Source organism: Gobius niger (assembly GCF_951799975.1).
Source record: "Gobius niger genome assembly, chromosome: 6".
NCBI lineage: Eukaryota > Metazoa > Chordata > Actinopteri > Gobiiformes > Gobiidae > Gobius > Gobius niger.
The window spans coordinates 39,552,769-39,579,379 of record NC_136857.1 but is presented as its reverse complement, the minus strand read 5'-3'; the positions used below and the strand labels follow the sequence as shown (position 1 = coordinate 39,579,379).

At 46.5% G+C, this 26,611-nt stretch overlaps 2 protein-coding genes across 2 annotated transcripts in view; one reads left to right on the top strand and one right to left on the bottom strand.

The window, feature by feature from the left end:
- The window catches only part of LOC306964895 (interferon-induced very large GTPase 1-like), a 470,425-nt gene that overhangs the window by 349,838 nt on the left and 93,976 nt on the right, over window positions 1–26,611 (top strand). The window lies entirely within an intron of this gene.
- trmt1l (tRNA methyltransferase 1-like) lies at window positions 754–25,640 on the bottom strand. Its single transcript, XM_079557718.1, has 16 exons — window positions 25,594–25,640; window positions 23,998–24,084; window positions 20,504–20,566; window positions 18,106–18,219; window positions 16,829–16,890; window positions 16,537–16,705; window positions 15,090–15,210; window positions 14,676–14,755; window positions 12,914–13,154; window positions 10,783–10,995; window positions 9,607–9,797; window positions 9,033–9,099; window positions 7,122–7,273; window positions 3,404–3,457; window positions 2,965–3,091; window positions 754–1,048 (listed from the first exon to the last, which is right to left on the bottom strand). Exons 1-16 carry the CDS (start codon window positions 25,631–25,633, stop codon window positions 802–804), a joined length of 2,028 nt encoding a protein of 675 aa, XP_079413844.1. The 5' UTR covers window positions 25,634–25,640; the 3' UTR covers window positions 754–801.

The following is a 26,611-nucleotide window of genomic DNA, read 5'->3' as shown; positions in this document are numbered from 1 at the left end:
TTTCCTCCACTCCCTCCTCCTCTTTCCTCTCCTCTCCTTCCTCCTCTTTCCTCTCCCTCCTCCCCCCTCTCCCTTATCCTCCCTCATCCCTCTACCTAACCTCCTCCCTCTCCTCTCCCGCACACCGGTGACTCACCTCGCGCCTCTCTAGTGGAGAGCGCGCCCTCTGCTGGACACAGACGGAGGTGCCGGGGCTGAATAATAAACTTGACTAACAGCGTTTCTGCAGCAGCACCAGAGCAGCCGCCTCAGACAGGAGGAGAAGAGGAACAGTGGTGGAAAGTACAAGCTAAAGGTACTTTTACTTTACTTAAGTACATTTTATGATGAAAACATTTTACTTTTATTTCACTACACTTTGAAATTGGGTTAAAAGGATTTTCATTTTCAAAGCTTCGTCCCGGTTCAGACTCGGTTTAGTGGGTTAGACCTGGTTTAGACCTGACCTAGCTTAGACCTGTTTGAGTTAGTGGTCCTTGAGGTCCTGTTCCTCTTACGTACTCAATATTCTCAAGTAAAAGTACAGATACAGGACTGAAATGTACTTAGAAACTGATCTACAGCCAAACGAGGAACAGGCTCACTCACTCAAAAGCCTCATTAACCTGAGCCTATTGTACATGTTTTCGTATGTGGTCCTGAAACTGAAGCCGAACGAAACACAAAACACTTATTCATGAAAACACACACTTTAATTTTTCATTTTCTTCCAAAAAAAGAAGTGACTTTATAAAGTTTTCACTGATCGATTCAGAAACATAAAAATCTCTCACTAAGAAATAAATAAAGCGACTTGAGCCTCTAGGCCTGGTCTGCTGCGTCCACGGGGGCGGCCCTTGCAGTGGGGGCGGGGCCTGTGACGGGGGCGGTCCCTGCAGTGGGGGCGGTCCCTGCTGTGGTCCCCGTGGTCCCCGTGGGGCTGCTGTACTTCCGTAACACGGCGGTGAACTGGCCGAGGTCGGCGTTGGTTCGGACTCCGGTCGGGTCGAAGTGAGTCCGGCTGACTCTGAACCCGGCCTCGGTCAGAAACTGGAGGAACTTATTCAACCTGCGCAGACGGACAGAAGTTCAGCCTCGAGCCGACACTGAGAGCAGACGCTGAGAAGATACTGAGCAGATACTGAGCAGATACTGAGCAGATACTGAGCAGACGCTGAGCAGAGACTGAGCAGACACTGAGCAGACACTGAGCAGACGCTGAGCAGACGCTGAGCAGATACTGAGCAGATACTGAGCAGATACTGAGCAGATACTGAGCAGATACTGAGCAGATACTGAGCAGATACTGAGCAGACGCTGAGCAGATACTGAGCAGACACTGTGCAAATGACATCATCAAATATATTGTTATCGTGATGTTTATTTTCTATATTGTGAAATATGTTTTGGCCACATCACCCTGACCGAGCAGTAGCAGTACTATTAATAGTAGTAATAAAGTAGTAGTAGTAGTAGTAGTAGTAGTAGTAGTAGTAGTAGTATAATAGTAGTACTTGGGCATGTTGAGGCCTCTGATGCTGTGGCGGTGGATACTGTAGTACTGTAGTAGTAGTAGTAGTAGTAGTATAATAGTAGTACTTGGGCATGTTGAGGCCTCTGATGCTGTGGCGGTGGATACTGTAGTACTGTAGTAGTAGTAGTAGTAGTAGTATAATAGTAGTACTTGGGCATGTTGAGGCCTCTGATGCTGTAGCGGTGGATACTGTTGTAGTAGTAGTAGTAGCAGTAGTAGTAGTATAATAGTAGTACTTGGGCATGTTGAGGCCTCTGATGCTGTGGCGGTGGATGCTGTAGTAGTAGTAGTAGTAGTAGTATAATAGTAGTACTTGGGCATGTTGAGGCCTCTAATGCTGTGGCGGTGGATACTGTAGTACTGTAGTAGTAGTAGTAGTAGTAGTATAATAGTAGTACTTGGGCATGTTGAGGCCTCTGATGCTGTGGCGGTGGATACTGTAGTACTGTAGTAGTAGTAGTAGTAGTAGTATAATAGTAGTACTTGGGCATGTTGAGGCCTCTGATGCTGTGGCGGTGGATACTGTAGTACTGTAGTAGTAGTAGTAGTAGTAGTATAATAGTAGTACTTGGGCATGTTGAGGCCTCTGATGCTGTAGCGGTGGATACTGTTGTAGTAGTAGTAGTAGCAGTAGTAGTAGTATAATAGTAGTACTTGGGCATGTTGAGGCCTCTGATGCTGTGGCGGTGGATGCTGTAGTAGTAGTAGTAGTAGTAGTATAATAGTAGTACTTGGGCATGTTGAGGCCTCTAATGCTGTGGCGGTGGATACTGTAGTACTGTAGTAGTAGTAGTAGTAGTAGTATAATAGTAGTACTTGGGCATGTTGAGGCCTCTGATGCTGTGGCGGTGGATACTGTAGTACTGTAGTAGTAGTAGTAGTAGTAGTATAATAGTAGTACTTGGGCATGTTGAGGCCTCTGATGCTGTGGCGGTGGATACTGTAGTAGTAGTAGTAGTAGTAGTAGTAGTAGTAGTATAATAGTAGTACTTGGGCATGTTGAGGCCTCTGATGCTGTGGCGGTGGATACTGTAGTAGTAGTAGTAGTAGTAGTAGTAGTAGTAGTATAATAGTAGTACTTGGGCATGTTGAGGCCTCTGATGCTGTGGCGGTGGATACTGTAGTACTGTAGTAGTAGTAGTAGTAGTAGTAGTAGTAGTAGTAGTAGTATAATAGTAGTACTTGGGCATGTTGAGGCCTCTGATGCTGTGGCGGTGGATACTGTAGTAGTAGTAGTAGTAGTAGTAGTATAATAGTAGTACTTGGGCATGTTGAGGCCTCTGATGCTGTGGCGGTGGATACTGTAGTACTGTAGTAGTAGTAGTAGTAGTAGTAGTAGTAGTAGTAGTAGTATAATAGTAGTACTTGGGCATGTTGAGGCCTCTGATGCTGTGGCGGTGGATACTGTAGTAGTAGTAGTAGTAGTAGTAGTAGTAGTATAATAGTAGTACTTGGGCATGTTGAGGCCTCTGATGCTGTGGCGGTGGATACTGTAGTAAAATGGAGGATGTTCCAGTGAACTCTCAGACTTCAGCTTCTTCACTAAGTTTCCTCCGTCTTCAGACGACTTCCTCTTCCCTAGAAACATTAAAATAATCATTCTCTGGAACAGCGGTTCTTATGTTTCTTTTATAGAATTTAAAATACTTTATTTTTCCCACAAAATAATACTGAATAAACAACAACCTGAAATAATGAGCAAAACAACAGTCAATTTAGTTTCAGATGTTTCTACACTAAAATTACTTGTGGTAAATTAAAAGTATTGCACGAGTAACATGAACTCGTACTGGTCGGACCTATGACTGCAGTAAAAGTACTCTGTGACTGCAGTAAAAGTACTCTGTGACTGCAGTAAAAGTACTCTGTGACTGCAGTAAAAGTACTGACCTGTGAGCTCGGCCTCGTCGCTCTGTAACGTCCTGATGACGACGCCGCACTCCACTGAAAACAAACGGATTATTAGTTCATGATCATTATTTACACCTGTCCTGACTCTAGGGGGCAGTACCTTGGCTGTAACACCTCTGTCCTGACTCTAGGGGGCGGTACCTTGGCTGTAACACCTCTGTCCTGACTCTAGGGGGCGGTACCTTGGCTGTAACATCTCTGTCCTGACTCTAGGGGGCGGTACCTTGGCTGTAGCACCTCTGTCCTGACTCTAGGGGGCGGTACCTTGGCTGTAGCACCTCTGTGCTGACTCTAGGGGGCGGTACCTTGGCTGTAACACCTCTGTCCTGACTCTAGGGGGCGGTACCTTGGCTGTAGCACCTCTGTCCTGACTCCAGGGGGCGGTACCTTGGCTGTAGCACCTCTGTCCTGACTCTAGGGGGCGGTACCTTGGCTGTAGCACCTCTGTCCTGACTCTAGGGGGCAGGACCTCCTCTGTCCTGACTCCAGGGGGCGGTACCTTGGCTGTAGCACCTCTGTGCTGACTCTAGGGGGCGGTACCTTGGCTGTAACACCTCTGTCCTGACTCTAGGGGGCGGTACCTTGGCTGTAGCACCTCTGTCCTGACTCCAGGGGGCGGTACCTTGGCTGTAGCACCTCTGTGCTGACTCTAGGGGGCGGTACCTTGGCTGTAACACCTCTGTCCTGACTCTAGGGGGCGGTACCTTGGCTGTAGCACCTCTGTCCTGACTCTAGGGGGCGTTACCTTGGCTGTAGCACCTCTGTCCTGACTCTAGGGGGCGGTACCTTGGCTGTAGCACCTCTGTCCTGACTCTAGGGGGCGTTACCTTGGCTGTAGCACCTCTGTCCTGACTCTAGGGGGCGGTACCTTGGCTGTAACACCTCTGTCCTGACTCTAGGGGGCGGTACCTTGGCTGTAACACCTCTGTCCTGACTCTAGGGGGCGGTACCTTGGCTGTAACACCTCTGTCCTGACTCTAGGGGGCGGTACCTTGGCTGTAACACCTCTGTCCTGACTCTTGGGGGCGGTACCTTGGCTGTAGCACCTCTGTCCTGACTCTAGGGGGCGGTACCTTGGCTGTAACACCTCTGTCCTGACTCTAGGGGGCGGTACCTTGGCTGTAACACCTCTGTCCTGACTCTTGGGGGCGGAACCTTGGCTGTAACACCTCTGTCCTGACTCCAGGGGGCGGTACCTTGGCTGTAGCACCTCTGTGCTGACTCTAGGGGGCGGTACCTTGGCTGTAACACCTCTGTCCTGACTCTAGGGGGCGGAACCTTGGCTGTAGCACCTCTGTCCTGACTCTAGGGGGCGGTACCTTGGCTGTAACACCTCTGTCCTGACTCTAGGGGGCGGTACCTTGGCTGTAGCACCTCTGTCCGGACTCTAGGGGGCGGTACCTTGGCTGTAGCACCTCTGTCCTGACTCTAGGGGGCGGAACCTTGGCTGTAGCACCTCTGTCCTGACTCTAGGGGGCGGTACCTTGGCTGTAACACCTCTGTCCTGACTCTAGGGGGCGGTACCTTGGCTGTAGCACCTCTGTCCTGACTCTAGGGGGCGTTACCTTGGCTGTAGCACCTCTGTCCTGACTCTAGGGGGCGGTACCTTGGCTGTAACACCTCTGTCCTGACTCTAGGGGGCGGTACCTTGGCTGTAACACCTCTGTCCTGACTCTAGGGGGCGGTACCTTGGCTGTAACACCTCTGTCCTGACTCTAGGGGGCGGTACCTTGGCTGTAACACCTCTGTCCTGACTCTAGGGGGCGGTACCTTGGCTGTAACACCTCTGTCCTGACTCTAGGGGGCGGTACCTTGGCTGTAACACCTCTGTCCTGACTCTTGGGGGCGGAACCTTGGCTGTAGCACCTCTGTCCTGACTCTAGGGGGCGGTACCTTGGCTGTAGCACCTCTGTCCGGACTCTAGGGGGCGGTACCTTGGCTGTAACACCTCTGTCCTGACTCTAGGGGGCGGTACCTTGGCTGTAACACCTCTGTCCTGACTCTAGGGGGCGGAACCTTGGCTGTAGCACCTCTGTCCTGACTCTAGGGGGCGGTACCTTGGCTGTAGCACCTCTGTGCTGACTCTAGGGGGCGGAACCTTGGCTGTAGCACCTCTGTCCGGACTCTAGGGGGCGGTACCTTGGCTGTAGCACCTCTGTGCTGACTCTAGGGGGCGGTACCTTGGCTGTAACACCTCTGTCCTGACTCTAGGGGGCGGTACCTTGGCTGTAACACCTCTGTCCTGACTCTAGGGGGCGGTACCTTGGCTGTAACACCTCTGTCCTGACTCTAGGGGGCGGTACCTTGGCTGTAGCACCTCTGTGCTGACTCTAGGGGGCGTTACCTTGGCTGTAGCACCTCTGCGCTGACTCTAGGGGGCGGTACCTTGGCTGTAGCACCTCTGTCCTGACTCTAGGGGGCGGTACCTTGGCTGTAGCACCTCTGTCCTGACTCTAGGGGGCGGTACCTTGGCTGTAACACCTCTGTCCTGACTCTAGGGGGCGGAACCTTGGCTGTAGCACCTCTGTCCTGACTCTAGGGGGCGGTACCTTGGCTGTAACACCTCTGTCCTGACTCTAGGGGGCGGTACCTTGGCTGTAGCACCTCTGTCCGGACTCTAGGGGGCGGTACCTTGGCTGTAGCACCTCTGTCCTGACTCTAGGGGGCGGTACCTTGGCTGTAGCACCTCTGTCCGGACTCTAGGGGGCGGTACCTTGGCTGTAACACCTCTGTCCTGACTCTAGGGGGCGGTACCTTGGCTGTAGCACCTCTGTCCTGACTCTAGGGGGCGGTACCTTGGCTGTAGCACCTCTGTCCTGACTCTAGGGGGCGGTACCTTGGCTGTAACACCTCTGTCCTGACTCTAGGGGGCGGTACCTTGGCTGTAGCACCTCTGTCCTGACTCTAGGGGGCGGTACCTTGGCTGTAGCACCTCTGCGCTGACTCTAGGGGGCAGTACCTTGGCTGTAACACCTCTGTCCTGACTCTAGGGGGCGGTACCTTGGCTGTAACACCTCTGTCCTGACTCTAGGGGGCGGTACCTTGGCTGTAGCACCTCTGTCCTGACTCTAGGGGGCGGTACCTTGGCTGTAACACCTCTGTCCTGACTCTAGGGGGCGGTACCTTGGCTGTAGCACCTCTGTCCTGACTCTAGGGGGCGGTACCTTGGCTGTAACACCTCTGTCCTGACTCTAGGGGGCGGTACCTTGGCTGTAGCACCTCTGTCCTGACTCTAGGGGGCGGTACCTTGGCTGTAGCACCTCTGTCCTGACTCTAGGGGGCGGTACCTTGGCTGTAGCACCTCTGTCCGGACTCTAGGGGGCAGTACCTTGGCTGTAACACCTCTGTCCTGACTCTAGGGGGCGGTACCTTGACTGTAGCACCTCTGTCCGGACTCTAGGGGGCAGTACCTTGGCTGTAACACCTCTGTCCTGACTCTAGGGGGCGGTACCTTGGCTGTAGCACCTCTGTCCTGACTCTAGGGGGCGGTACCTTGGCTGTAACACCTCTGTCCTGACTCTAGGGGGCGGTACCTTGGCTGTAGCACCTCTGTCCTGACTCTAGGGGGCGGTACCTTGGCTGTAGCACCTCTGTCCTGACTCTAGTGGGCGGTACCTTGGCTGTAGCACCTCTGTCCGGACTCTAGGGGGCCTTACCTTGGCTGTAGCAGCTCTGTCCGGACTCTAGGGGGCGGTACCTTGGCTGAAGGGCTGTGGTGGGGTTTTAAAGGTGCTGCACTCGGACTCGCACAGCAGCGTCTTGAGCAGCGGCTGAATGTCGTCCATCGAGTGTCGCACGGCGGCGTTCAGCATCTGCCGCAGGAACCCCGTGTTATACAGCGGCCCGCTCCTGCAGCCAATCAGAGGAGAGGAGAGTCAGGCCGGAGCCAATCAGAGGAGAGGAGAGTCAGGCAGGAGCCAATCAGAGGAGAGGAGAGTCAGGCAGGAGCCAATCAGAGGAGAGCAGAGTCAGGTAGGAGCCAATCAGAGGAGAGGAGAGTCAGGCAGGAGCCAATCAGAGGAGAGCAGAGTCAGGTAGGAGCCAATCAGAGGAGAGGAGAGTCAGGCAGGAGCCAATCAGAGGAGAGGCCTGTGAAGAGTCTTATGGAGCGACTGAAGTGCAGATGTTAAAGTTTAGGCTCTTTGTCTGCACATGCACCTGTGTATGTTCCTCCCGTCTTTAGCTGCAGACCCGGAGCCGAGACAGATCTACCGTGAAAAGCGAATCCACCGTGAAAGTGCGCCCTCTGCTGGTAAAGACGGATAAACGACGGTATTTAGCTCATGTTTTACATTTGTATTATTTTGTGTAATTTAGTGTTGACATGTAACTTAGTTTAGGCTACATATACTATTATTTGGGTTATTTTATGAAATTAAAACTATGTTTTACTCCAATATTTCATTGTATTTTGTAGGACAGAGCCTTCACTTGTTCATTTGTGCAATAAGGGACAGAGACAATATCTTTATTGTGGTAACGGCCATTGCTGTAATCAGTAAAGAAAGGAGAGAAATCATTGGGTTAATGATGTTAGTTTGCAGATGCTATAACAGTAAAAAATATAATTTGTACCGTCAGGGATTTCCCTGTTTCCTAAATTCAGCAGCATCTTTCTGTCAACTTCACTAAAACAAAAGATCAACACTGATGTCTTTAATGTGTAAAAATCAAATGTAATTCTGGGCTAATAATGAAAATAATAATAATACGTTCAAAACGAGTCTGGAATGACATATGCATAATGTAGCTTATACATAATGTTATTATACATAATGGTGCCATGACTTTTTTCAAAAAAAATATATTTGTCCTTTATTTATCCAGGATAAAATTCGTTGAGATTAAAAATCTCAAGAGTGTCAAGGCCAAGATTCTTAAAAGTTAAAATATGCAATAATTTGCCACAAAAAGGGACCCGTAATACATGAATAAATGATATATTTACTTTACAGCCTGCAATTGCACTTTTGGGTGGCATGTAAATGGGATTATTTATTGTTTTTACTCATTTGCAACTAGTATAAACGCTATCTTAAGCAGAAAATTAAAGTGTCATCGTATCAAACAACATTAATGTGTCATCTTATCTTTATCAAACAACATTAATGTGTCATGTTAGCTTTAAAACAACATTAATGTGTCATGTTAGCTTTAAAACAACATTAATGTGTCATGTTAGCTTTATCAAACAACATTAATGTGTCATGTTAGCTTTAAAACAACATTAATGTGTCATGTTATCTTTAAAACAACATTAATGTGTCATGCTATCTTTATTAAACAACAGAAGCATCTACGATTTCTATATTGGTTCCTAAGAAATCCCAAAATGAAATAACTCGGTTAAAGTCTCACGTTCGTTGAGTTCAAATCAATCTTCCCAAGACCTAATACCGTCGTATATCCGTCTTTACCAGGAGGGGGCGCACTATCACGGTGGATTTGCTTCACGGTATTTCTGTCTCGGCTCCGGGTCTGCAGCTTCCCCTACTCGCTGCTGCCTCCCACACAGGAAATGACCATATTTGGATCACAGCGCCATCTTTTGTTACAGTTAATGGAACGTTCTCGTCAGAAATCGCAGTAATGGCGTCGTCTCACTCACCAGAGCGGCCCCAGAGTCACCGCCGTTTTCCCCGGCAACGTCCCCTGACACGAACACGGCAAAGAGTCTGAAACGAAAGCAGAGATCGGGAATCGAACCCACAACCTGAGGATAACCACCCTTCCACTGAGGATAACCACTCTGAGGATAACTACCCTGCCACTGTCAGAAGAAAAAAGTCCACAATGGAATATTGGACTGTCCTGACGCTAGGGGGCGGTACCTTGGCTGTAACACCTCTGTCCTGACTCTAGTGGGCGGTACCTTGGCTGTAGCACCTCTGTCCTGACTCTAGTGGGCGGTACCTTGGCTGTAGCACCTCTGTCCTGACTCTAGGGGGCGGTACCTTGGCTGTAACACCTCTGTCCTGACTCTAGTGGGCGGTACCTTGGCTGTAGCACCTCTGTCCTGACTCTAGGGGGCGGTACCTTGGCTGTAGCACCTCTGTCCTGACTCTAGGGGGCGGTACCTTGGCTGTAGCACCTCTGTCCTGACTCTAGGGGGCGGTACCGTGGCTGTAGCACCTCTGTCCTCCTCACAGGAGACTGAAAGCATGGTGTGAGGCGCAGCTTACCGTGGATGGGGGAGCCGTGCTTGAGGAACACCCGCTCCTCACACCACTGACAGTGCACCAGCCGCCGCAGCCTCTTCACGGACTCGTCGGCCTGAGAGGGGCCCCTGAGGACCCGCACCACCACCAGGACGAAGTGCTCCAGGGCCACGGCCAGCAGCACCTCCACGCCTTTGTTACAGCGAGCCGCCGCCCTGCAAGCACACACAGGTTCTTCATGTCCTGTTCTTCATCAGAGGTCCCTATGCTAAAGTGGCTATGATAGTTAGCATCAGAGGTCCCTATGCTAAAGTGGCTATGATAGTTAGCATCAGAGGTCCCTATGCTAAAGTGGCTATGATAGTTAGCATCAGAGGTCCCTATGCTAAAGTGGCTATGATAGTTAGCATCAGAGGTCCCTATGCTAAAGTGGCTATGATAGTTAGCATCAGAGGTCCCTATGCTAAAGTGGCTATGATAGTTAGCATCAGAGGTCCCTATGCTAAAGTGGCTATGATAGTTAGCATCAGAGGTCCCTATGCTAAAGTGGCTATGATAGTTAGCATCAGAGGTCCCTATGCTAAAGTGGCTATGATAGTTAGCACCAGAGGTCCCTATGCTAAAGTGGCTATGCTAGCTAGCATCAGAGGTCCCTATGCTAAAGTGGCTATGATAGTTAGCATCAGAGGTCCCTATGCTAAAGTGGCTATGATAGTTAGCATCAGAGGTCCCTATGCTAAAGTGGCTATGATAGTTAGCATCAGAGGTCCCTATGCTAAAGTGGCTATGATAGTTAGCATCAGAGGTCCCTATGCTAAAGTGGCTATGATAATTAGCATCAGAGGTCCCTATGCTAAAGTGGCTATGCTAGCTAGCATCAGAGGTCCCTATGCTAAAGTGGCTATGATAGTTAGCATCAAGGCTCCTTTTCCTAACGGACCGTCTTGACACGCGGTGCTGTCGGCCCCGCCCTGTCGCCCCCCGCCCCGTTGGCCCATGACCTGACCCTAGTTCATATGAGCTGACACAAGTCCCTTCCTTCAGCCTCGTCTCTGTCTCCTGAGACCGGGCTGGTGTGGTTCAGATTCAGTGCTTTGGCAGCTGTACTTTTCTATCATTTCATCCACATCCGATTTAAAGCCTTGTGTAAACGCTGCAGAGACGTGTTTGTAAAGAGTTTGGGCGTCCCTGGACTCGTACCTGGCCACGGCGTCCAGGACGACCCGCGCCGCCAGCTCCCTGTAGTACTCGGTTCGCACCACGGAGGCGCCGTAGAGCCGCAGCGTGACGTTGGGGCTCTTGGCGTAGAGCGAGCCGGTGTCCGTGGACGTCACCGACACGATGCCCAGGTTACGCACGTTTCTGAACGCCGCGTCCAGGAAGTTCACGGCCGAACCGAACGGGTCCAGGTGTCTGCGGACAGAGAGGGGAAGGACCACGGCGGCCATTACTCAGAACATAAGACCTTTAAACCCTGTTATTCAGAGTGTTAAAGACCACGGCGGCCATTACTCAGAACATAAAACCTTTAAACCCTGTTGTTCAGAGTATGTAAAGACCACGGCGGCCATTACTCAGAACATAAAACCTTTAAACCCTGTTGTTCAGAGTATTAAAGACCACGGCGGCCATTACTCAGAACATAAGACCTTTAAACCCTGTTATTCAGAGTATTAAAGACCACGGCGGCCATTACTCAGAACATAAAACCTTTAAACCCTGTTATTCAGAGTGTTAAAGACCACGGCGGCCATTACTCAGAACATAAGACCTTTAAACCCTGTTGTTCAGAGTATTAAAGACCACGGCGGCCATTACTCAGAACATAAGACCTTTAAACCCTGTTATTCAGAGTATTAAAGACCACGGCGGCCATTACTCAGAACATAAGACCTTTAAACCCTGTTATTCAGAGTATTAAAGACCACGGCGGCCATTACTCAGAACATAAGACCTTTAAACCCTGTTATTCAGAGTATTAAAGACCACGGCGGCCATTACTCAGAACATAAGACCTTTAAACCCTGTTGTTCAGAGTATTAAAGACCACGGCGGCCATTACTCAGAACATAAGACCTTTAAACCCTGTTATTCAGAGTATTAAAGACCACGGCGGCCATTACTCAGAACATAAGACCTTTAAACCCTGTTATTCAGAGTATTAAAGACCACGGCGGCCATTACTCAGAACATAAGACCTTTAAACCCTGTTATTCAGAGTATTAAAGACCACGGCGGCCATTACTCAGAACATAAGACCTTTAAACCCTGTTATTCAGAGTGTGTAAAGACCACGGCGGCCATTACTCAGAACATAAGACCTTTAAACCCTGTTATTCAGAGTATTAAAGACCACGGCGGCCATTACTCAGAACATAAGACCTTTAAACCCTGTTAGTCAGAGTATTAAAGACCACGGCGGCCATTACTCAGAACATAAGACCTTTAAACCCTGTTATTCAGAGTGTGTAAAGACCACGGCGGCCATTACTCAGAACATAAGACCTTTAAACCCTGTTATTCAGAGTATTAAAGACCACGGCGGCCATTACTCAGAACATAAGACCTTTAAACCCTGTTATTCAGAGTATTAAAGACCACGGCGGCCATTACTCAGAACATAAAACCTTTAAACCCTGTTGTTCAGAGTATTAAAGACCACGGCGGCCATTACTCAGAACATAAGACCTTTAAACCCTGTTGTTCAGAGTATTAAAGACCACGGCGGCCATTACTCAGAACATAAGACCTTTAAACCCTGTTATTCAGAGTATTAAAGACCACGGCGGCCATTACTCAGAACATAAGACCTTTAAACCCTGTTATTCAGAGTGTTAAAGACCACGGCGGCCATTACTCTGAACATAAGACCTTTAAACCCTGTTGTTCAGAGTATTAAAGACCACGGCGGCCATTACTCAGAACATAAGACCTTTAAACCCTGTTATTCAGAGTATTAAAGACCACGGCGGCCATTACTCAGAACATAACACCTTTAAACCCTGTTGTTCAGAGTATTAAAGACCACGGCGGCCATTACTCAGAACATAAGACCTTTAAACCCTGTTAGTCAGAGTATTAAAGACCACGGCGGCCATTACTCAGAACATAAGACCTTTAAACCCTGTTATTCAGAGTGTTAAAGACCACGGCGGCCATTACTCAGAACATAAGACCTTTAAACCCTGTTATTCAGAGTATTAAAGACCACGGCGGCCATTACTCAGAACATAAGACCTTTAAACCCTGTTATTCAGAGTGTGTAAAGACCACGGCGGCCATTACTCAGAACATAAGACCTTTAAACCCTGAGTGTGTCTTTGTCACTCACATGTAGTCGAAGGCGCGCAGGTGCATCATGACGTTGGCGTCCATCTTGGCGACCTCCACGGTGGTCAGGTACCCGCCCCCGGGCTCCGGGCCGGGCTCGGGGCGAGGACTCCCGGACGCCACGCGGATCCGGTTGAGCTCGCAGTTCTCCCGGATCATGTTCACGCAGGTGTCGCTGACGTCCGTGACCGTGACGCGCACGCCGCCGCGCAGGTGTTTGGCCCATTGTAGCCCCATGATGCCTGTGGACACGCCCACACACACACACAAACACACACACAAACACACACAAACACACACACCTTTGTTAGGTCACTTTGTAAACACCAAACTAAATAATGCACTGGTTTTATACGGTGCGTTTCTGGACACTCAAAGACGCTTCACATTTGCCTGTCCTGCCAAACGACCTGCTTTCTCTGAGACATTTCAAAGACATATTCACTTTATTCCGGAGGCTCGCGTGGGCGTCGCCATGAATAGTGCCCGCCCCTTTTCTCTTATGTGTTAACGTGGCACTGGAGAAGTCCACATAAAATCAGTCACTACAGGAAAACAAAGCCGTTTTCAGGCCGACAGAGAAACGCTGCAGTGTCGACATGTTTGTGCAAATGAACATAGGACATTTTACACAAATCAATCGACTAAACATCAGATTTGAGCTGAGAATATTTCCCCTCGTTCTCCGTTAAAATGAACGGGCTTCGCGCTCGACCGGAAGTGTCTGGACAACGAGGCGCCGAGACAACGCAAAAAGTGGCAAAAGTGGGCGGAATAAGGTGAATAGTCTGGGAGCCGCAGGATCTCGACGATTTCCCGGTGGGCGTGATTGACAGACGGCATCAACCAATCAGAGCAACGCTAGATACGTCGCAGCAACAAGTGTCAGGAAGCCTTTCCAAAAACCTCTTGATTTACAGGAACGCTTCCAACGCTGTTTCTTGCTCCGGTTTTTTAAATGTTTTTCAAATTGTTTCAAACAGACGAAAGAGCAGAAGAAGAAACCTCCCCATCGTATCCGGCCTCGGGACCCGCCAGTACCTACATTACAAGCTGTGACCCAAACAAAGCTATAATTTGTCATATATTGTATAAAATATTGTATTTGTTTAAAATATTGTACAAATGTTTTGCTATCCAGACTGAAACTATGATCAAAACAACCCAATAATATTAATTTTAACAGACCCCGGTGTGTTTCCGTGTAGTTCCAGATGGAAAATATTGGAAAAAAGGTTCCCTGTGGGCGTGAGTCCCGACCCACCAGTTGAGAATCACCGTTTTATCTTTTTTTTTGTATCTGCACAGGACATTTAAAACTAAAACACTATGAAAAGACACTATTTCTCCCATTTTAGATACTTTAACAGGTAACTGATCCCTTATGTGCATAATAATGTTTCTCAAAATCATATTGGGGGCCAGAGGTTCTCTGCTGGAGGGCCGGGTTTGGCCCCTGGGCCTGACGTTGCCCACCCCGCCCTAAACGTTATTACAGGCACAGTGCGACCAAAGGGTTTAGGCTGAAGTTACTCTGAAATCACGCACGATAATAATATAATGTCTGGACGTCATCAGCGATAATCTGATCATAACTGTGTGTTTATAATTATAATGATGCCACTTCTTTAATGACGAAAACCAAACCACGTCCAGTTAAAAACAGCTCTTTGACTAAAGCCTGACCACACGTTTCTGATGAAGGAGGTTTGTCAGACGTTCACAGACGGAGCAGCAGAAACAGTCATGTGACCCAGACTGACCTGTGGCCCCGAAGGCGTCCAGACAGTCCAGAGGCTTCCTCTCCTCAGACAGGACGGCCAGAGCGCAGAACACCAGCTGCCTGTGGAGACACCAACACCACTGTCCCTCAAACATCTGGCATGATCAGTAAATACAGCTGTGTTCAAACATCTGACATGATCAGTAAATACAGCTGTGTTCAAACATCTGACATGATCAGTAAACACAGCTGTGTTCAAACATCTGACATGATCAGTAAATACAGCTGTGTTCAAACATCTGACATGATCAGTAAACACAGCTGTGTTCAAACATCTGACATGATCAGTAAATACAGCTGTGTTCAAACATCTGACATGATCAGTAAACACAGCTGTGTTCAAACATCTGACATGATCAGTAAATACAGCTGTGTTCAGTGTCTGCGGCGCCACCTGTTGGCCTTCATCTTGCGGTTGAAGTAGGTGTCGCTCTTCATGGGGGTGCTGTGGTTGGGCAGCAGCTGCACGTTAGTGCCCAGTTCCTTCAGGATCTCCAGGGTCCGGCCTGACGAGGCTGAGGCAGAGACCAGAGAATGTCAAGGATCTACACGGGTTATGGCTCCACTCTGGACCTGCCCCCTGGCTCCTGACCCTCCCCCTGCTCCTGACCTGGCTCCTGACCTGGCTCCTGCCCCGCCCCCTGCCCCGCCCCCTGCTCCTGCCCCGCCCCCTGCCCCGCCCCCTGCTCCTGCCCCGCCCCCTGCTCCTCACCTGGCTCCTGCTCCTCACCTGGCTCCTGCCCCGCCCCCTGCTCCTCACCTGGCTCCTGCTCCTGCCCCGCCCCCTGCTCCCTGCTCCTCACCTGGCTCCTGCTCCGGCTCCTGCCCCGGCTCCTGCTCCTCACCTGGCTCCGGCTCCTGCCCCGCCCCCTGCTCCTCACCTGGCTCCTGCTCCGCCTCCTGCCCCGCCCCCTGCTCCGCCTCCTGCCCCGCCCCCTGCTCCTCACCTGGCTCCAGCCCTGTCTCCTGCCCCGCCCCCTGCTCCTCACTTGGCTCCTGCTCCGCCTCCTGCCCCGCCCCCTGCTCCGCCTCCTGCCCCGCCCCCTGCTCCTCACCTGGCTCCAGCCCTGTCTCCTGCCCCGCCCCCTGCTCCTCCCCCTGCTCCTGACCCTCCCCCTGCTCCTGACCCTCCCCCTGCTCCTGCCCCGCCCCCTGCTCCTCCCCTGGCTCCAGCCCTGTCTCCTGCCCCGCCCCCTGCTCCTCACCTGGCTCCTGACCTGGCTCCTGACCTGGCTCCTGACCCTCCCCCTGCTCCTGATCTAGCTCCTGACCCTCCCCCTGCTCCTGACCTGGCTCCTGACCCTCCCCCGGCTCCTCCCCCGGCTCCTGCTCCGCCCCCTGCTCCTCACCTGGCTCCTGCTCCGCCCCCTGCCCCGCCCCCTGCTCCTCACCTGGCTCCTGCTCCGGCTCCTGCCCCGCCCCCTGCTCCTCACCTGGCTCCTGACCTGGCTCCTGACCTGGCTCCTGACCCTCCCCCTGCTCCTGATCTAGCTCCTGACCCTCCCCCTGCTCCTGACCTGGCTCCTGACCCTCCCCCGGCTCCTCCCCCGGCTCCTGCTCCGCCCCCTGCTCCTCACCTGGCTCCTGCTCCGCCCCCTGCCCCGCCCCCTGCTCCTCACCTGGCTCCTGCTCCGGCTCCTGCCCCGCCCCCTGCTCCTCACCTGGCTCCTGCTCCGGCTCCTGCCCCGCCCCCTGCTCCTCACCTGGCTCCTGCTCCGGCTCCTGCCCCTCCCCCTGCTCCTGCCCCGCCCCCTGCTCCTCTCCTGGCTCCTGTTCCGCCTCCTGCCCCTCCCCCTGCTCCTCACCTGGCTCCGGCTCCTGCCCCGCCCCCTGCTCCTCACCTGGCTCCTGCTCCGCCTCCTGCCCCGGCTCCTGCTCCGGGTCTTGGCTGAAGGACGAGCGCGTCTCTCCGCGGTTGCTGTGGCGTTTGAGGTGGCTGATCATGTCTGTTTTCCGGGCGATGGTCCCTGAACACACCACGCAGTGATAATGGGCCACGAGCCGCGGCGACTGCAAACCAGAGCACAGGCTCAACATCAGAAACAAACGGCGCCCCCTGCTGCCCGCTCGGGGAGGCTCAACAGAAACATCATGGACACAGCGGCGCCCCCTGCTGCCCGCTCGGGGAGGTACCTGTTCAGACGGGCTGGGCTTCAGCGTCCGACACGGGAGGTGACAGATGCACATCCTCTGCCCTGGAACAGGAAGAGTGATCAGGATATTTAAAGTGGAACATGTTAGACTGAACACCAGGATATTTAAAGTGTTACATGTGAGACTGAACACCAGGATATTTAAAGTGGAACATGTGAGAGTGAACACCAGGATATTTAAAGTGTTACATGTTAGACTGAACACCAGGATATTTAAAGTGTTACATGTTAGACTGAACACCAGGATATTTAAAGTGTTACATGTGAGACTGAACACCAGGATATTTAAAGTGTTACATGTGAGAGTGAACACCAGGATATTTAAAGTGTTACATGTTAGACTGAACACCAGGATATTTAAAGTGTTACATGTGAGACTGAACACCAGGATATTTAAAGTGTTACATGTGAGAGTGAACACCAGGATATTTAAAGTGTTACATGTGAGAGTGAACACCAGGATATTTAAAGTGTTACATGTGAGAGTGAACACCAGGATATTTAAAGTGGAACATGTTAGACTGAACACCAGGATATTTAAAGTGGAACATGTGAGACTGAACACCAGGATATTTAAAGTGTTACATGTGAGACTGAACACCAGGATATTTAAAGTGTTACATGTGAGACTGAACACCAGGATATTTAAAGTGGAACATGTGAGACTGAACACCAGGATATTTAACCTCTTAACTCCCGCCTGAACCCAGAGGATTTTACTACATCATTTTTTAGTTGGGCATTCAACTCATTTTTGTAACTTTTTCGTAATTTTTTCATCAATTTCAATTTCATCATTTTTTTGTCACATTTTTATCACATTTTTGGCTTTTTTTTTTGTCAATTTTGAGTAATTTTTTCGTCACATTTTTCGTCTTTTTTTTTTGTCAAATTTTTGTCATTTTTTGTCACATTTTGTCATTTTTTCGTACATTTTTTATCATTTTTTTGTAATTTTTTTTGTAAATTTTTAATCCATTTTTTGTCATTTTTTTGTCAAATTTTTGTCATTTTTTTGTCAATTATTTTTCACTTTTTTGTCATTTTTTGGTCATTTTTTTGTCACATTTTTGCCACTTTCTCATCAATTTTTCGTCACTTTTTTGTCACATTTCCATCATTGTTTTCGTCTCAGTTTTGTTGCTATTCTCACACCTTTTTTCCAGAAGCTTTTGGATTGGGGTAAAGCCAAGCTGGAGAAACTGTGCTCGGTTCAGGCGGGAGTTAAGGGGTTAAAGTGGAGCATGTGTGACTGACCTTGGAACTCGATGTAGACCTTCCAGTGCAGGTTCTGGAGGTGTCTCCTCAGTTTGTGGCTGTAGCAGGATTTAAACTTCTCCTCAGGACAGAGCGGACACGCCTTCTTCCCGGCTGTAACAGAGGACAGAGTTACAGGGACGTCCTGGCCCACAGGGGGCGCCATCACAATAATCCATCACTCAATACTAAATCCATACTTAAGTGGTATCGAAGCTGGATATTCACCTGAGCAGGTATCGATACTTTCTGTGTTGGTCATTTTATACTCACTGCTGCCACCTCAGGTCTTACACGTAACTGCAGCTTCTGTATTAAGCTGGTGCATGACGGCATTTCAGACCTGAAGTAACACCTTTCTGAGTGACAGGGCAGGATTTTAGAATCTGGAACATGTAGGGGAGGAAAATACTTAGTCTTAAAGGGACTATACAGAGTTTAAAATGTTAAAAGTATTTCCTCCCCACATGTTCCTCCATGTCGTATTGTGTAGAATGAGCTCAGACCTGTTCACCACAACTGCCTCTACAATCCTGCACTGTCTCTCAGAAAGGTGTTACTTCAGGTCTTAAGTGCCGTCATGCACCAGCTTAATATAGAAGCTGCAGTTACACGTATGACCTGAGGTGGCAGTAGTGAGTATAAAACGGCAAACTTGCCCCTTTAAAGGAATAGGCCACCGTTTTTACATTCTAAGATATGTTCTTACCTAACCTTAGCCGAGTTAATATATCCCCGTCTGGTCTTTGTCCGTGCGCTCACACATACGCAGCCTCTCCCACATGTCATATAGCTCCAAAAAAGCTCACGATAGAAGCTACCAAGCTCTTCCACGTGTTCCCTATTTAAATAAAGTTACGTGAAGTGTTTTCATGCGAAGTATATTTACACAGAAATGTAGCATGTCGATTTTATAAGCAAATAAAAAGGGGGACTATATTGTGAGGCGTAATGATACGAGGAGTAAAACGTCCGCGCAGTAACTCCTAAAGACTTCCCCGCTCACTTCCGTCAATAACCTTTAGGAGTTACTGCGCGGACGTTTTACTCCTCGTATCATTACGCCTCACAATATAGTCCCCCTTTTTATCTGCTTATAAAATCGACATGTTACATTTCTGTGTAAATATACTTCACATGAAAACACTTCACGTAACTTTATTTAAATAGGGAACACGTGGAAGAGCTTGGTAGCTTCTATCGTGAGCTTTTTTGGAGCTATATGACATGTGGGAGAGGCTGCGTATGTGTGAGCGCACGGACAAAGACCAGACGGGGATATATTAACTCGGCTAAGGTTAGGTAAGAACATATCTTAGTATGTAAAAACGGTGGCCTATTCCTTTAACATTTATAAACTCTGCATAGTCCCATTAAAAGTTCTCACTTAAACCTTCAGTCTAAAACTAAACGCATCCATTGTCGATGTGTAGGATGAAAAAGTAGAATTAGCGAGTGTGGCTAACATTAGCACTGAGCCCATGTCATGTGTTTACATGTATCAGATAGCATTGGATATTAAGCCGTTTTTCTCTTTTTCTTCAAATCAAATTAAAGGGATATTTCAGGATGTAAGTAAGTTTCGTGGCGCTAGGCTAATGCAAGGCTAGCGCATGTCTATGGTATCAGCTAGCCTGCATTAAAACCAGTGTGACCCGCTCCACAGAGCACCTGAGGCAAATCACTGATAACACCAGACTAACCATATACATGTCTGTGAATATAACTGACCTGCATCACAAGAATGATCGCATTTTGAGGGACTATTTTCTAGCAGATCACTCCGCCGCCGCGTGGACACAGACATGTATATGGTTAGTCTGGTGTTATCAGTGATTTGCCTCAGGTGCTCTGTGGAGCGGGTCAGGCTGTTTTTAATGCAGGCTAGCTGATACCATAGACATGCATTAGCCTAGCATTAGCCTAGCGCCACGAAACTCTTCAAACATAAGAACTGCATGAATTACAGAAAGAATATCTCCATAAATCAGCAACACTCTGGATAACGAGGAAATGAGGCCCTATGTCAAACATGCTGAAACATCCCTTTAATTCAAAGCCAACTGTGCAGTCACGTGTTTCCTGTTTGGACTCATGGAAAGATTCAGAGGAACTTTAAAGACCGGTTTTAACCTTGATTGGTCTAAATGAATGCACTGATCCTGAATGTGAGACTGTTACAACAGAAACAGACAGAGCTTTACCTGACGGGGCCGAATCCAGTCTGTAAAGAGTTTACACTGTTTAAGCATTTAATTAGAGACAAATTAGACCTTTTTACGATGATTTTTGAAACACTTATTCATCCATGAAGAAGCTTCCTCTCATTTACTCATGATTTTCTAACTTCATAAGCTTTATTAACGTTTCATTAGTGAATAACCGCTGATGAACTCACGTCCGTCCAGGTCGACCAGAGCCTCCAGGTCCTCGATGCGACTCTGGATGGAAATGTGTCGCTCTGAAAAAACAACAAGAGCTTCAGCTTCACCAACAGGACCAGCCTGACCAGAGCCTGACAGTGGGTGTGGTCAGTACCCCCCCACGTATTTCTGAGTAATCTGTAAAAACTCTGATGGCGGCCATTTTAGGGATAGGTTTGCCTGAGTCCTCCTAGGAACGCCCCCACCTCCTGGAGACGCCTCCGAGCTTTGGTCACCAGCCGAGTAACCAACCACTGCTCCTCAGCAGAACCCCCTCCCCACTGATGCCACAGACAGCGTGTGGAGGGGGCGTGTCTAAAGGCTCAGAGGTTCTTAAAGAGACAGAGGCCTATTTCAAGACATTCACTACAGCCATTTTGAGAGAGACATTTTATACAAGGCAGTTATTCTGATTTACTGCATTTACAGACCAGCAGAAGGTTTGTCATCATTGTAGTGAGATATAGACTGGTGCTATGGGACTGACAAAAGCAGAACACCCCCTCTTTAAAGCAGAACACCCCCTCTTTAAAGCAGAACACCCCCTCTTTAAAACTTATTGCAGTGAGATATTCCTCCTGACGCTGGGTTAGGCACAATTAAAGGAACCAGGCGAAAGAAACATCTTAGAAATCTCGTACACTAGTGAGGGCCGGACTTTGATTGACAGGCCGTTACAGGCTAACGATGCTAACTCGCGGCTAACAGTTTTGGCCATTCTGACGCCGTTTTATGCCCAGGGGTTTATTCATCTGAAAAACTAACCCAGCGACTAAAAAGTCCTCAGAAAATCCAAACTAAAGACATACAGCATGTTTATATTGAGGGAAAATGAGCTGCAGAACAATGAAAACACTGTAGCTTCTCGCTAAGTTACTACAAACACACGAGAAAATCTACAGGAGCTGAAGTAAAGACGAAAAGAGACCATTTAAGAAACATCTCAATACTATTGTTAAATAAAAACACATAAATGAATAAAGCTCAGGCATTGGGAGCTTTAGGACATGGGCTTTTCTGTCTATGATGGACAGAGACATAAAAATAAACAATTATATTGAATGATGATAAAATAAATAAATAAATGGCATCAGCACAATTCTATTATAACTGCTCTTAAATGTGTCGCCGACTTTAATTAAGGCGAGACACTTCAGGTGAAAGTATTGATGTTTCCCGCAGTGGTGGAAGTGGAGATTTGTATCTGTTTTCCTCCCTTTACATCTTAGTTTTCATGTCAGATATAAAAATGATGATGTTTATTTGATGATGTTTTGTCTGCGAGGTGGGGGCGACCCGGAAGTAGAAAGGCCGTCTTTCCCGCGGGTTTTCATTCATAAATATTGACAGATTTGACATCCACGTGTCCTGCTAAGGGGCCCCGTGATGACGCTTTCGCCCAAATATGGTGTTTTTCCTCCTACGAGACGCTGGAGCGGAAAAGTGGAAGAACGGGCCGAGCATGCGCACTCGCTACAAAACTTCAGGGCTGGTTTTCTCTGAATGAGAGAAGCCGCACTCGGGCAGAGCCTGAGCCCTTATAGAAGCTCCCACAGACTCCACACTTTACAGGCTGAGACACAACAAGGTTTTGAAGGTTTTTTCAGAGGGATTTTTTAATATCTAATTCCTAGCCTGATTTATTCAACTTTGAAACCAAAAAAACAGGCGGAATTTGAGTTTTTACAGATTTTTTCACTGATGATTAGTTTATTGAAAAACTAAACAAAATATCCAAATCCCCTCTGAAAAAATCTGAGTTACTAATATGTCAATAAAACCATAACATTTAATCTGGCTCAATTCATTATTTTGATTTCGTTGCCCAAAATATAGACAATTTTGGCCATTTTAATGCTCAAAATGCCTTATTTTTATGTGAAAACATAAAATGACAGAAAAAATGCAACACATTTTTTTCTCATATTTATATCTGTGATGTTCAGCAAAAGCTTCAAATTGACATCTCTACATTTATGTTTGTTCCCTGTTCACCTGCAGTGTCTCGCCTTAAGGAAATGTACACGAGTAAATTAACTAATTACAAACCAATCTGCTGTGAAAAAAGTAAGAACGTTGAAGAAAATGCCTTGTACTGGTATCGGTATTCGGCATCGGCGAGTACTTAAATCCAAGTACTCGTATCGGTTTTAGAAAAAGTGGTATCGGTGCCTCCCTACATCAGAGCTAATGGCGCGGCTACGACCGAACTACGGACCTCGCGAGGGCCGAGTCTACTGTGAAGATCCCGCCCTTCACAGTAGGAGGCGGAGTCTATTAATATCATGTCTATAGAGCTCCACAGTCCCGCCCCTTGCAGTCTTGTTGCTCCGGAAGCAAAAAAAAATTCAAATATTAAGAGTTTAACGTCAGCGCAAAAGCTGATCAGCTAAGTAGCAATTTGTGACCATAAAATGTTTGATTTCAATCCAAAAAGAAGACTTGATGTTGAAGAAAAGGCAAAGGTACAAGGCTGTGACATCATTCACTTCCTGACTATAGAAACTCCGTATCCCAAGAACCATTGCAACATCGCGCCCGCTGGTCAAGGCAACCAGGTTTTCAGCAAACACGGCCAGTTTCTTTTACTTTGCGGACAAAAGTTCTGTATTATTTCACTATTAACCTCTTAAGTCCCGACTGAACCGAGAGAATCTTTTTCCTCACGTCATCTTTTTTCCATCATTTTTTTGTTGGGTATTCAACTCATTTTTGTAACTTTTTGTCATTTTTCTGTCATTTTTTCTATCAGATTTTTGTCAGACTATTGTCATTTTTTTGTCAATTTTTTTGTCAAATTTTTATCACAATTTTTTTTGTTTTTTCATCCATTTTTTAATCAATTTTTTGTCATTTTTTGGTCACATTTTTGACATTTTGTTGTCAAATTTTGTCAATTTCTTGTGACATTTTCGTCACATTTCCATCATTGTTTTCATCTCAGTTTTGTTGCTATTTTCCCACCTTTTTGTCCAGAAGCTTTTGGATTGGGGTAAAGCCAAACTGGAGAAAATGTGCTCGGTTCAGGTGAGAGTTAAGGGGTTAAACAATCTGAATCCTGCTAATGGGAATAAAAATGATGGTGGTTCGTTTAATTGGATCGTTGGGAAGATTTTTTGGTCGTTTTTCTTACTCTCAGTGTTAGACATGGATAAAACGTCAACTCTCTGCCTGCGTTATGTTTGAATACATTGTTTATAATGTTTTCTGCATTACAGTAAATAAACACGTGTGGGAACGTGAAGCTCCACCAATCAAAAGCCTCGTAGTCGATCATAGGACTCCCGAGCATCCTGGGTAATGTAGTTCTAGGATGAAGGCTCGCAGTTAAACTAGATGGATCTCAGACGTGCTTTTTTCACCTGCGTCTGACTCTGCGCTCGCTTTAGAACCACAGAGGAGGCGGGGCTGTGGCGAGGAGGCGGGGCTGAGGAGAGGAGGCGGGACTGTGGAGCTCTATGGTCAGTACCTGTAGTAGTGGTGGAGGGTCTGCTGTCGCTGTCGGAAACGTCATCTTTCTCTGCGAGTCCCACAGACGAGTCTCCGCCGACACAGGCTGAAAACAACAGGTCACTTTAAATCACTCCTTTTCCAACTTTAACACATGCAATGATATTCTTCCTACAGGCCGACTCCAGCGGTTCAAGGAAACGTAATGAAATCCTGGTTAAATCTACGGTCAGTCTCTTTCATTTCCCTCTGTGGACTTTATTGTGAAAGGTCATGAGTTAACCCCTTAACTCCCACCTGAACCAAGCACATTTTCTCCAGTTTGGCTTTACCCCAATCCAAAAGCTTCTGGAAAAAAGGTGTGAAAAGAGCGACAAAACTGAGACGAAAACAATGATGGAAATGTGACAAAAAAGTGACGAAAAATTTATGAAAAACTGGCAAAAAATGACAAAAATTTGACAAAAAGTTGACGAAAAAATGACAAAAATTTGACAAAAAATGACAAAAATGTGACAAAAAGTTGAAGAAAAAATGACAAAAATGTGACAAAAAACAACAAAAATATGACAAAAAATGACAAAAATGTGACAAAAAATGACAAAAAATTGATAAAAATTTGACGAAAAAACAACAAAAATATGACAAAAAATATGACGAAAAATGTGACAAAAAATGACATAAAATGTGACAAAAAGTTGACGAAAAATTGATAAAAATTTGACGAAAAAATGACAAAAACGTGACAAAAAATGAAAAAAATTGACAAAAAGTTGACGAAAAAATGACAAAAATGTGACAAAAAATGACAAAAAATTGATGCAAATTTGATGAAAAAATGACAAAAAAATGACAAAAAAAAGTGATAGAAAATTGACAAAAAGTTGACGACAAAATGACAAAAATGTGACAAAGAAAAAAAAAAATTGTTACAAAAATGAGTTGAATACCCAACAAAATAATTATGGAAAAAAAATCTGATGATGAAAAACGAATATAATTGAGATGGGAAAGCGGTGTTTATTTGCCCTAATGTTCACCCACATGAAACACAAAGGTTGGGTAAATAGTGAGACATGATAATAACCTGCAGAACATGAGCCTAAAAAACTACGTTTGAACCTTAACAAAGACAAATGCATATGCTCTTATTATTTTATGAATCCACTTAGTCTTATAGAGAGAAACATTATTTTCTTCTAGAATCCTGAACTAAGGCGCATTTCCTGCTCTGGGCCCCATTGTGCAGCTCCGCGCAGAGGCCTCCCCTTCACAAAACAACATTAAACCCGGACTTTTATCCCACTAAACTGCGCGCACAGACCCGCACAGGCCGCGGTTTGGATCTGCGCCGCTCGTGCTTCGTGTTTTCTGTCATTTCCCCCTGACATTCCCCTGATTTTTCCCTGATATTTCCCTGATATCTCCGTCATGTTTGGGCCCTGTGGTGCAGCTCCGCGCTGGGGCCGTGTAACCGTCCGTTCCCGCTGAAACCCCCGCAGTAACGGCGTGTTTCCCGGCGCTGCACCGACACACGAGGACAGGGCGTCCCCGCGGACCCGGTACCGGCGACGAAAGGAACTGTTTGTCATCGTTTTGTCTTGTTTTTACTCACGTTTAACTTCGCTTTCCTCAAACCGAGCTTCCGCCGCCATGACAGTTCGAGCTGTGACGTCACTGTGTACGTCAGAAATGAGATTGATACGAAAAAAAGTTACGAGTTTTTTTTTATTTCATTTTTATGATTTGGTGAATACATTTCAATGTACTTTATAAGAAGTCAATAAAAAAATTAATACGAAAAAAAATAGTTTGATGTTGTTCTTATTTTAAAACTCGTTTTTTTTTCAACAGAATTTTTTTTTAGTTTAATTTAATTGTATTTTATTTTATTTTTTTTATTTTATTTTATTTTATTTTATTTTATTTTATTTTATTTTATTTTATTTTATTTTATTTTATTTTATTTTATTTTATTTTATTTTATTTTATTTTATTTTATTTTATTTTATTTTATTTTATTTTATGAGGTGAAACAAAATGAAAAAAATGAAATAAAGAAACAGACTTTTTCTTTGTATTTTTATTTTTATTTATTGAACAGCTATTTTAACGTTACAAACATTTTCAGGTTTTTTCCTTTAATTTGATAATGGCCCATTTTTGTCTTTATTTTCGTCTTGAAAAAACTTGAGCTTCCGCCGCCATGACAGTTCGAGCTGTGACGTCACTGTGTACGTCAGAAATGAGATTAATACGAAAAAAAGGGTTTTTATTTCATCTTTATCATACATTTTGCGAATATATTTCAAAATGTACTATGTGTGAAAAAGAAGTCAATAAAAAAATGAAAAAAATAGTTTGATATTGTTCTTATTTTTTATTTTATTTTAGTTATTTATTTTAGTTATTTATTTATTTTTATTTTATTTATTTTATTTATTTTATTTATTTTATTTATTTTATTTATTTTATTTATTTTATTTATTTTATTTTATGAGGTGAAATAAAATGAAAAAATGAAATAAAGAAACAGACTTTTTCTTTGTATTTTTTTTTTTATTGAACAGCTATATTAACGTTACAAACATTTTCAGGTTTTTCACTTTAATTTGATAATGGCCCATTTTTGT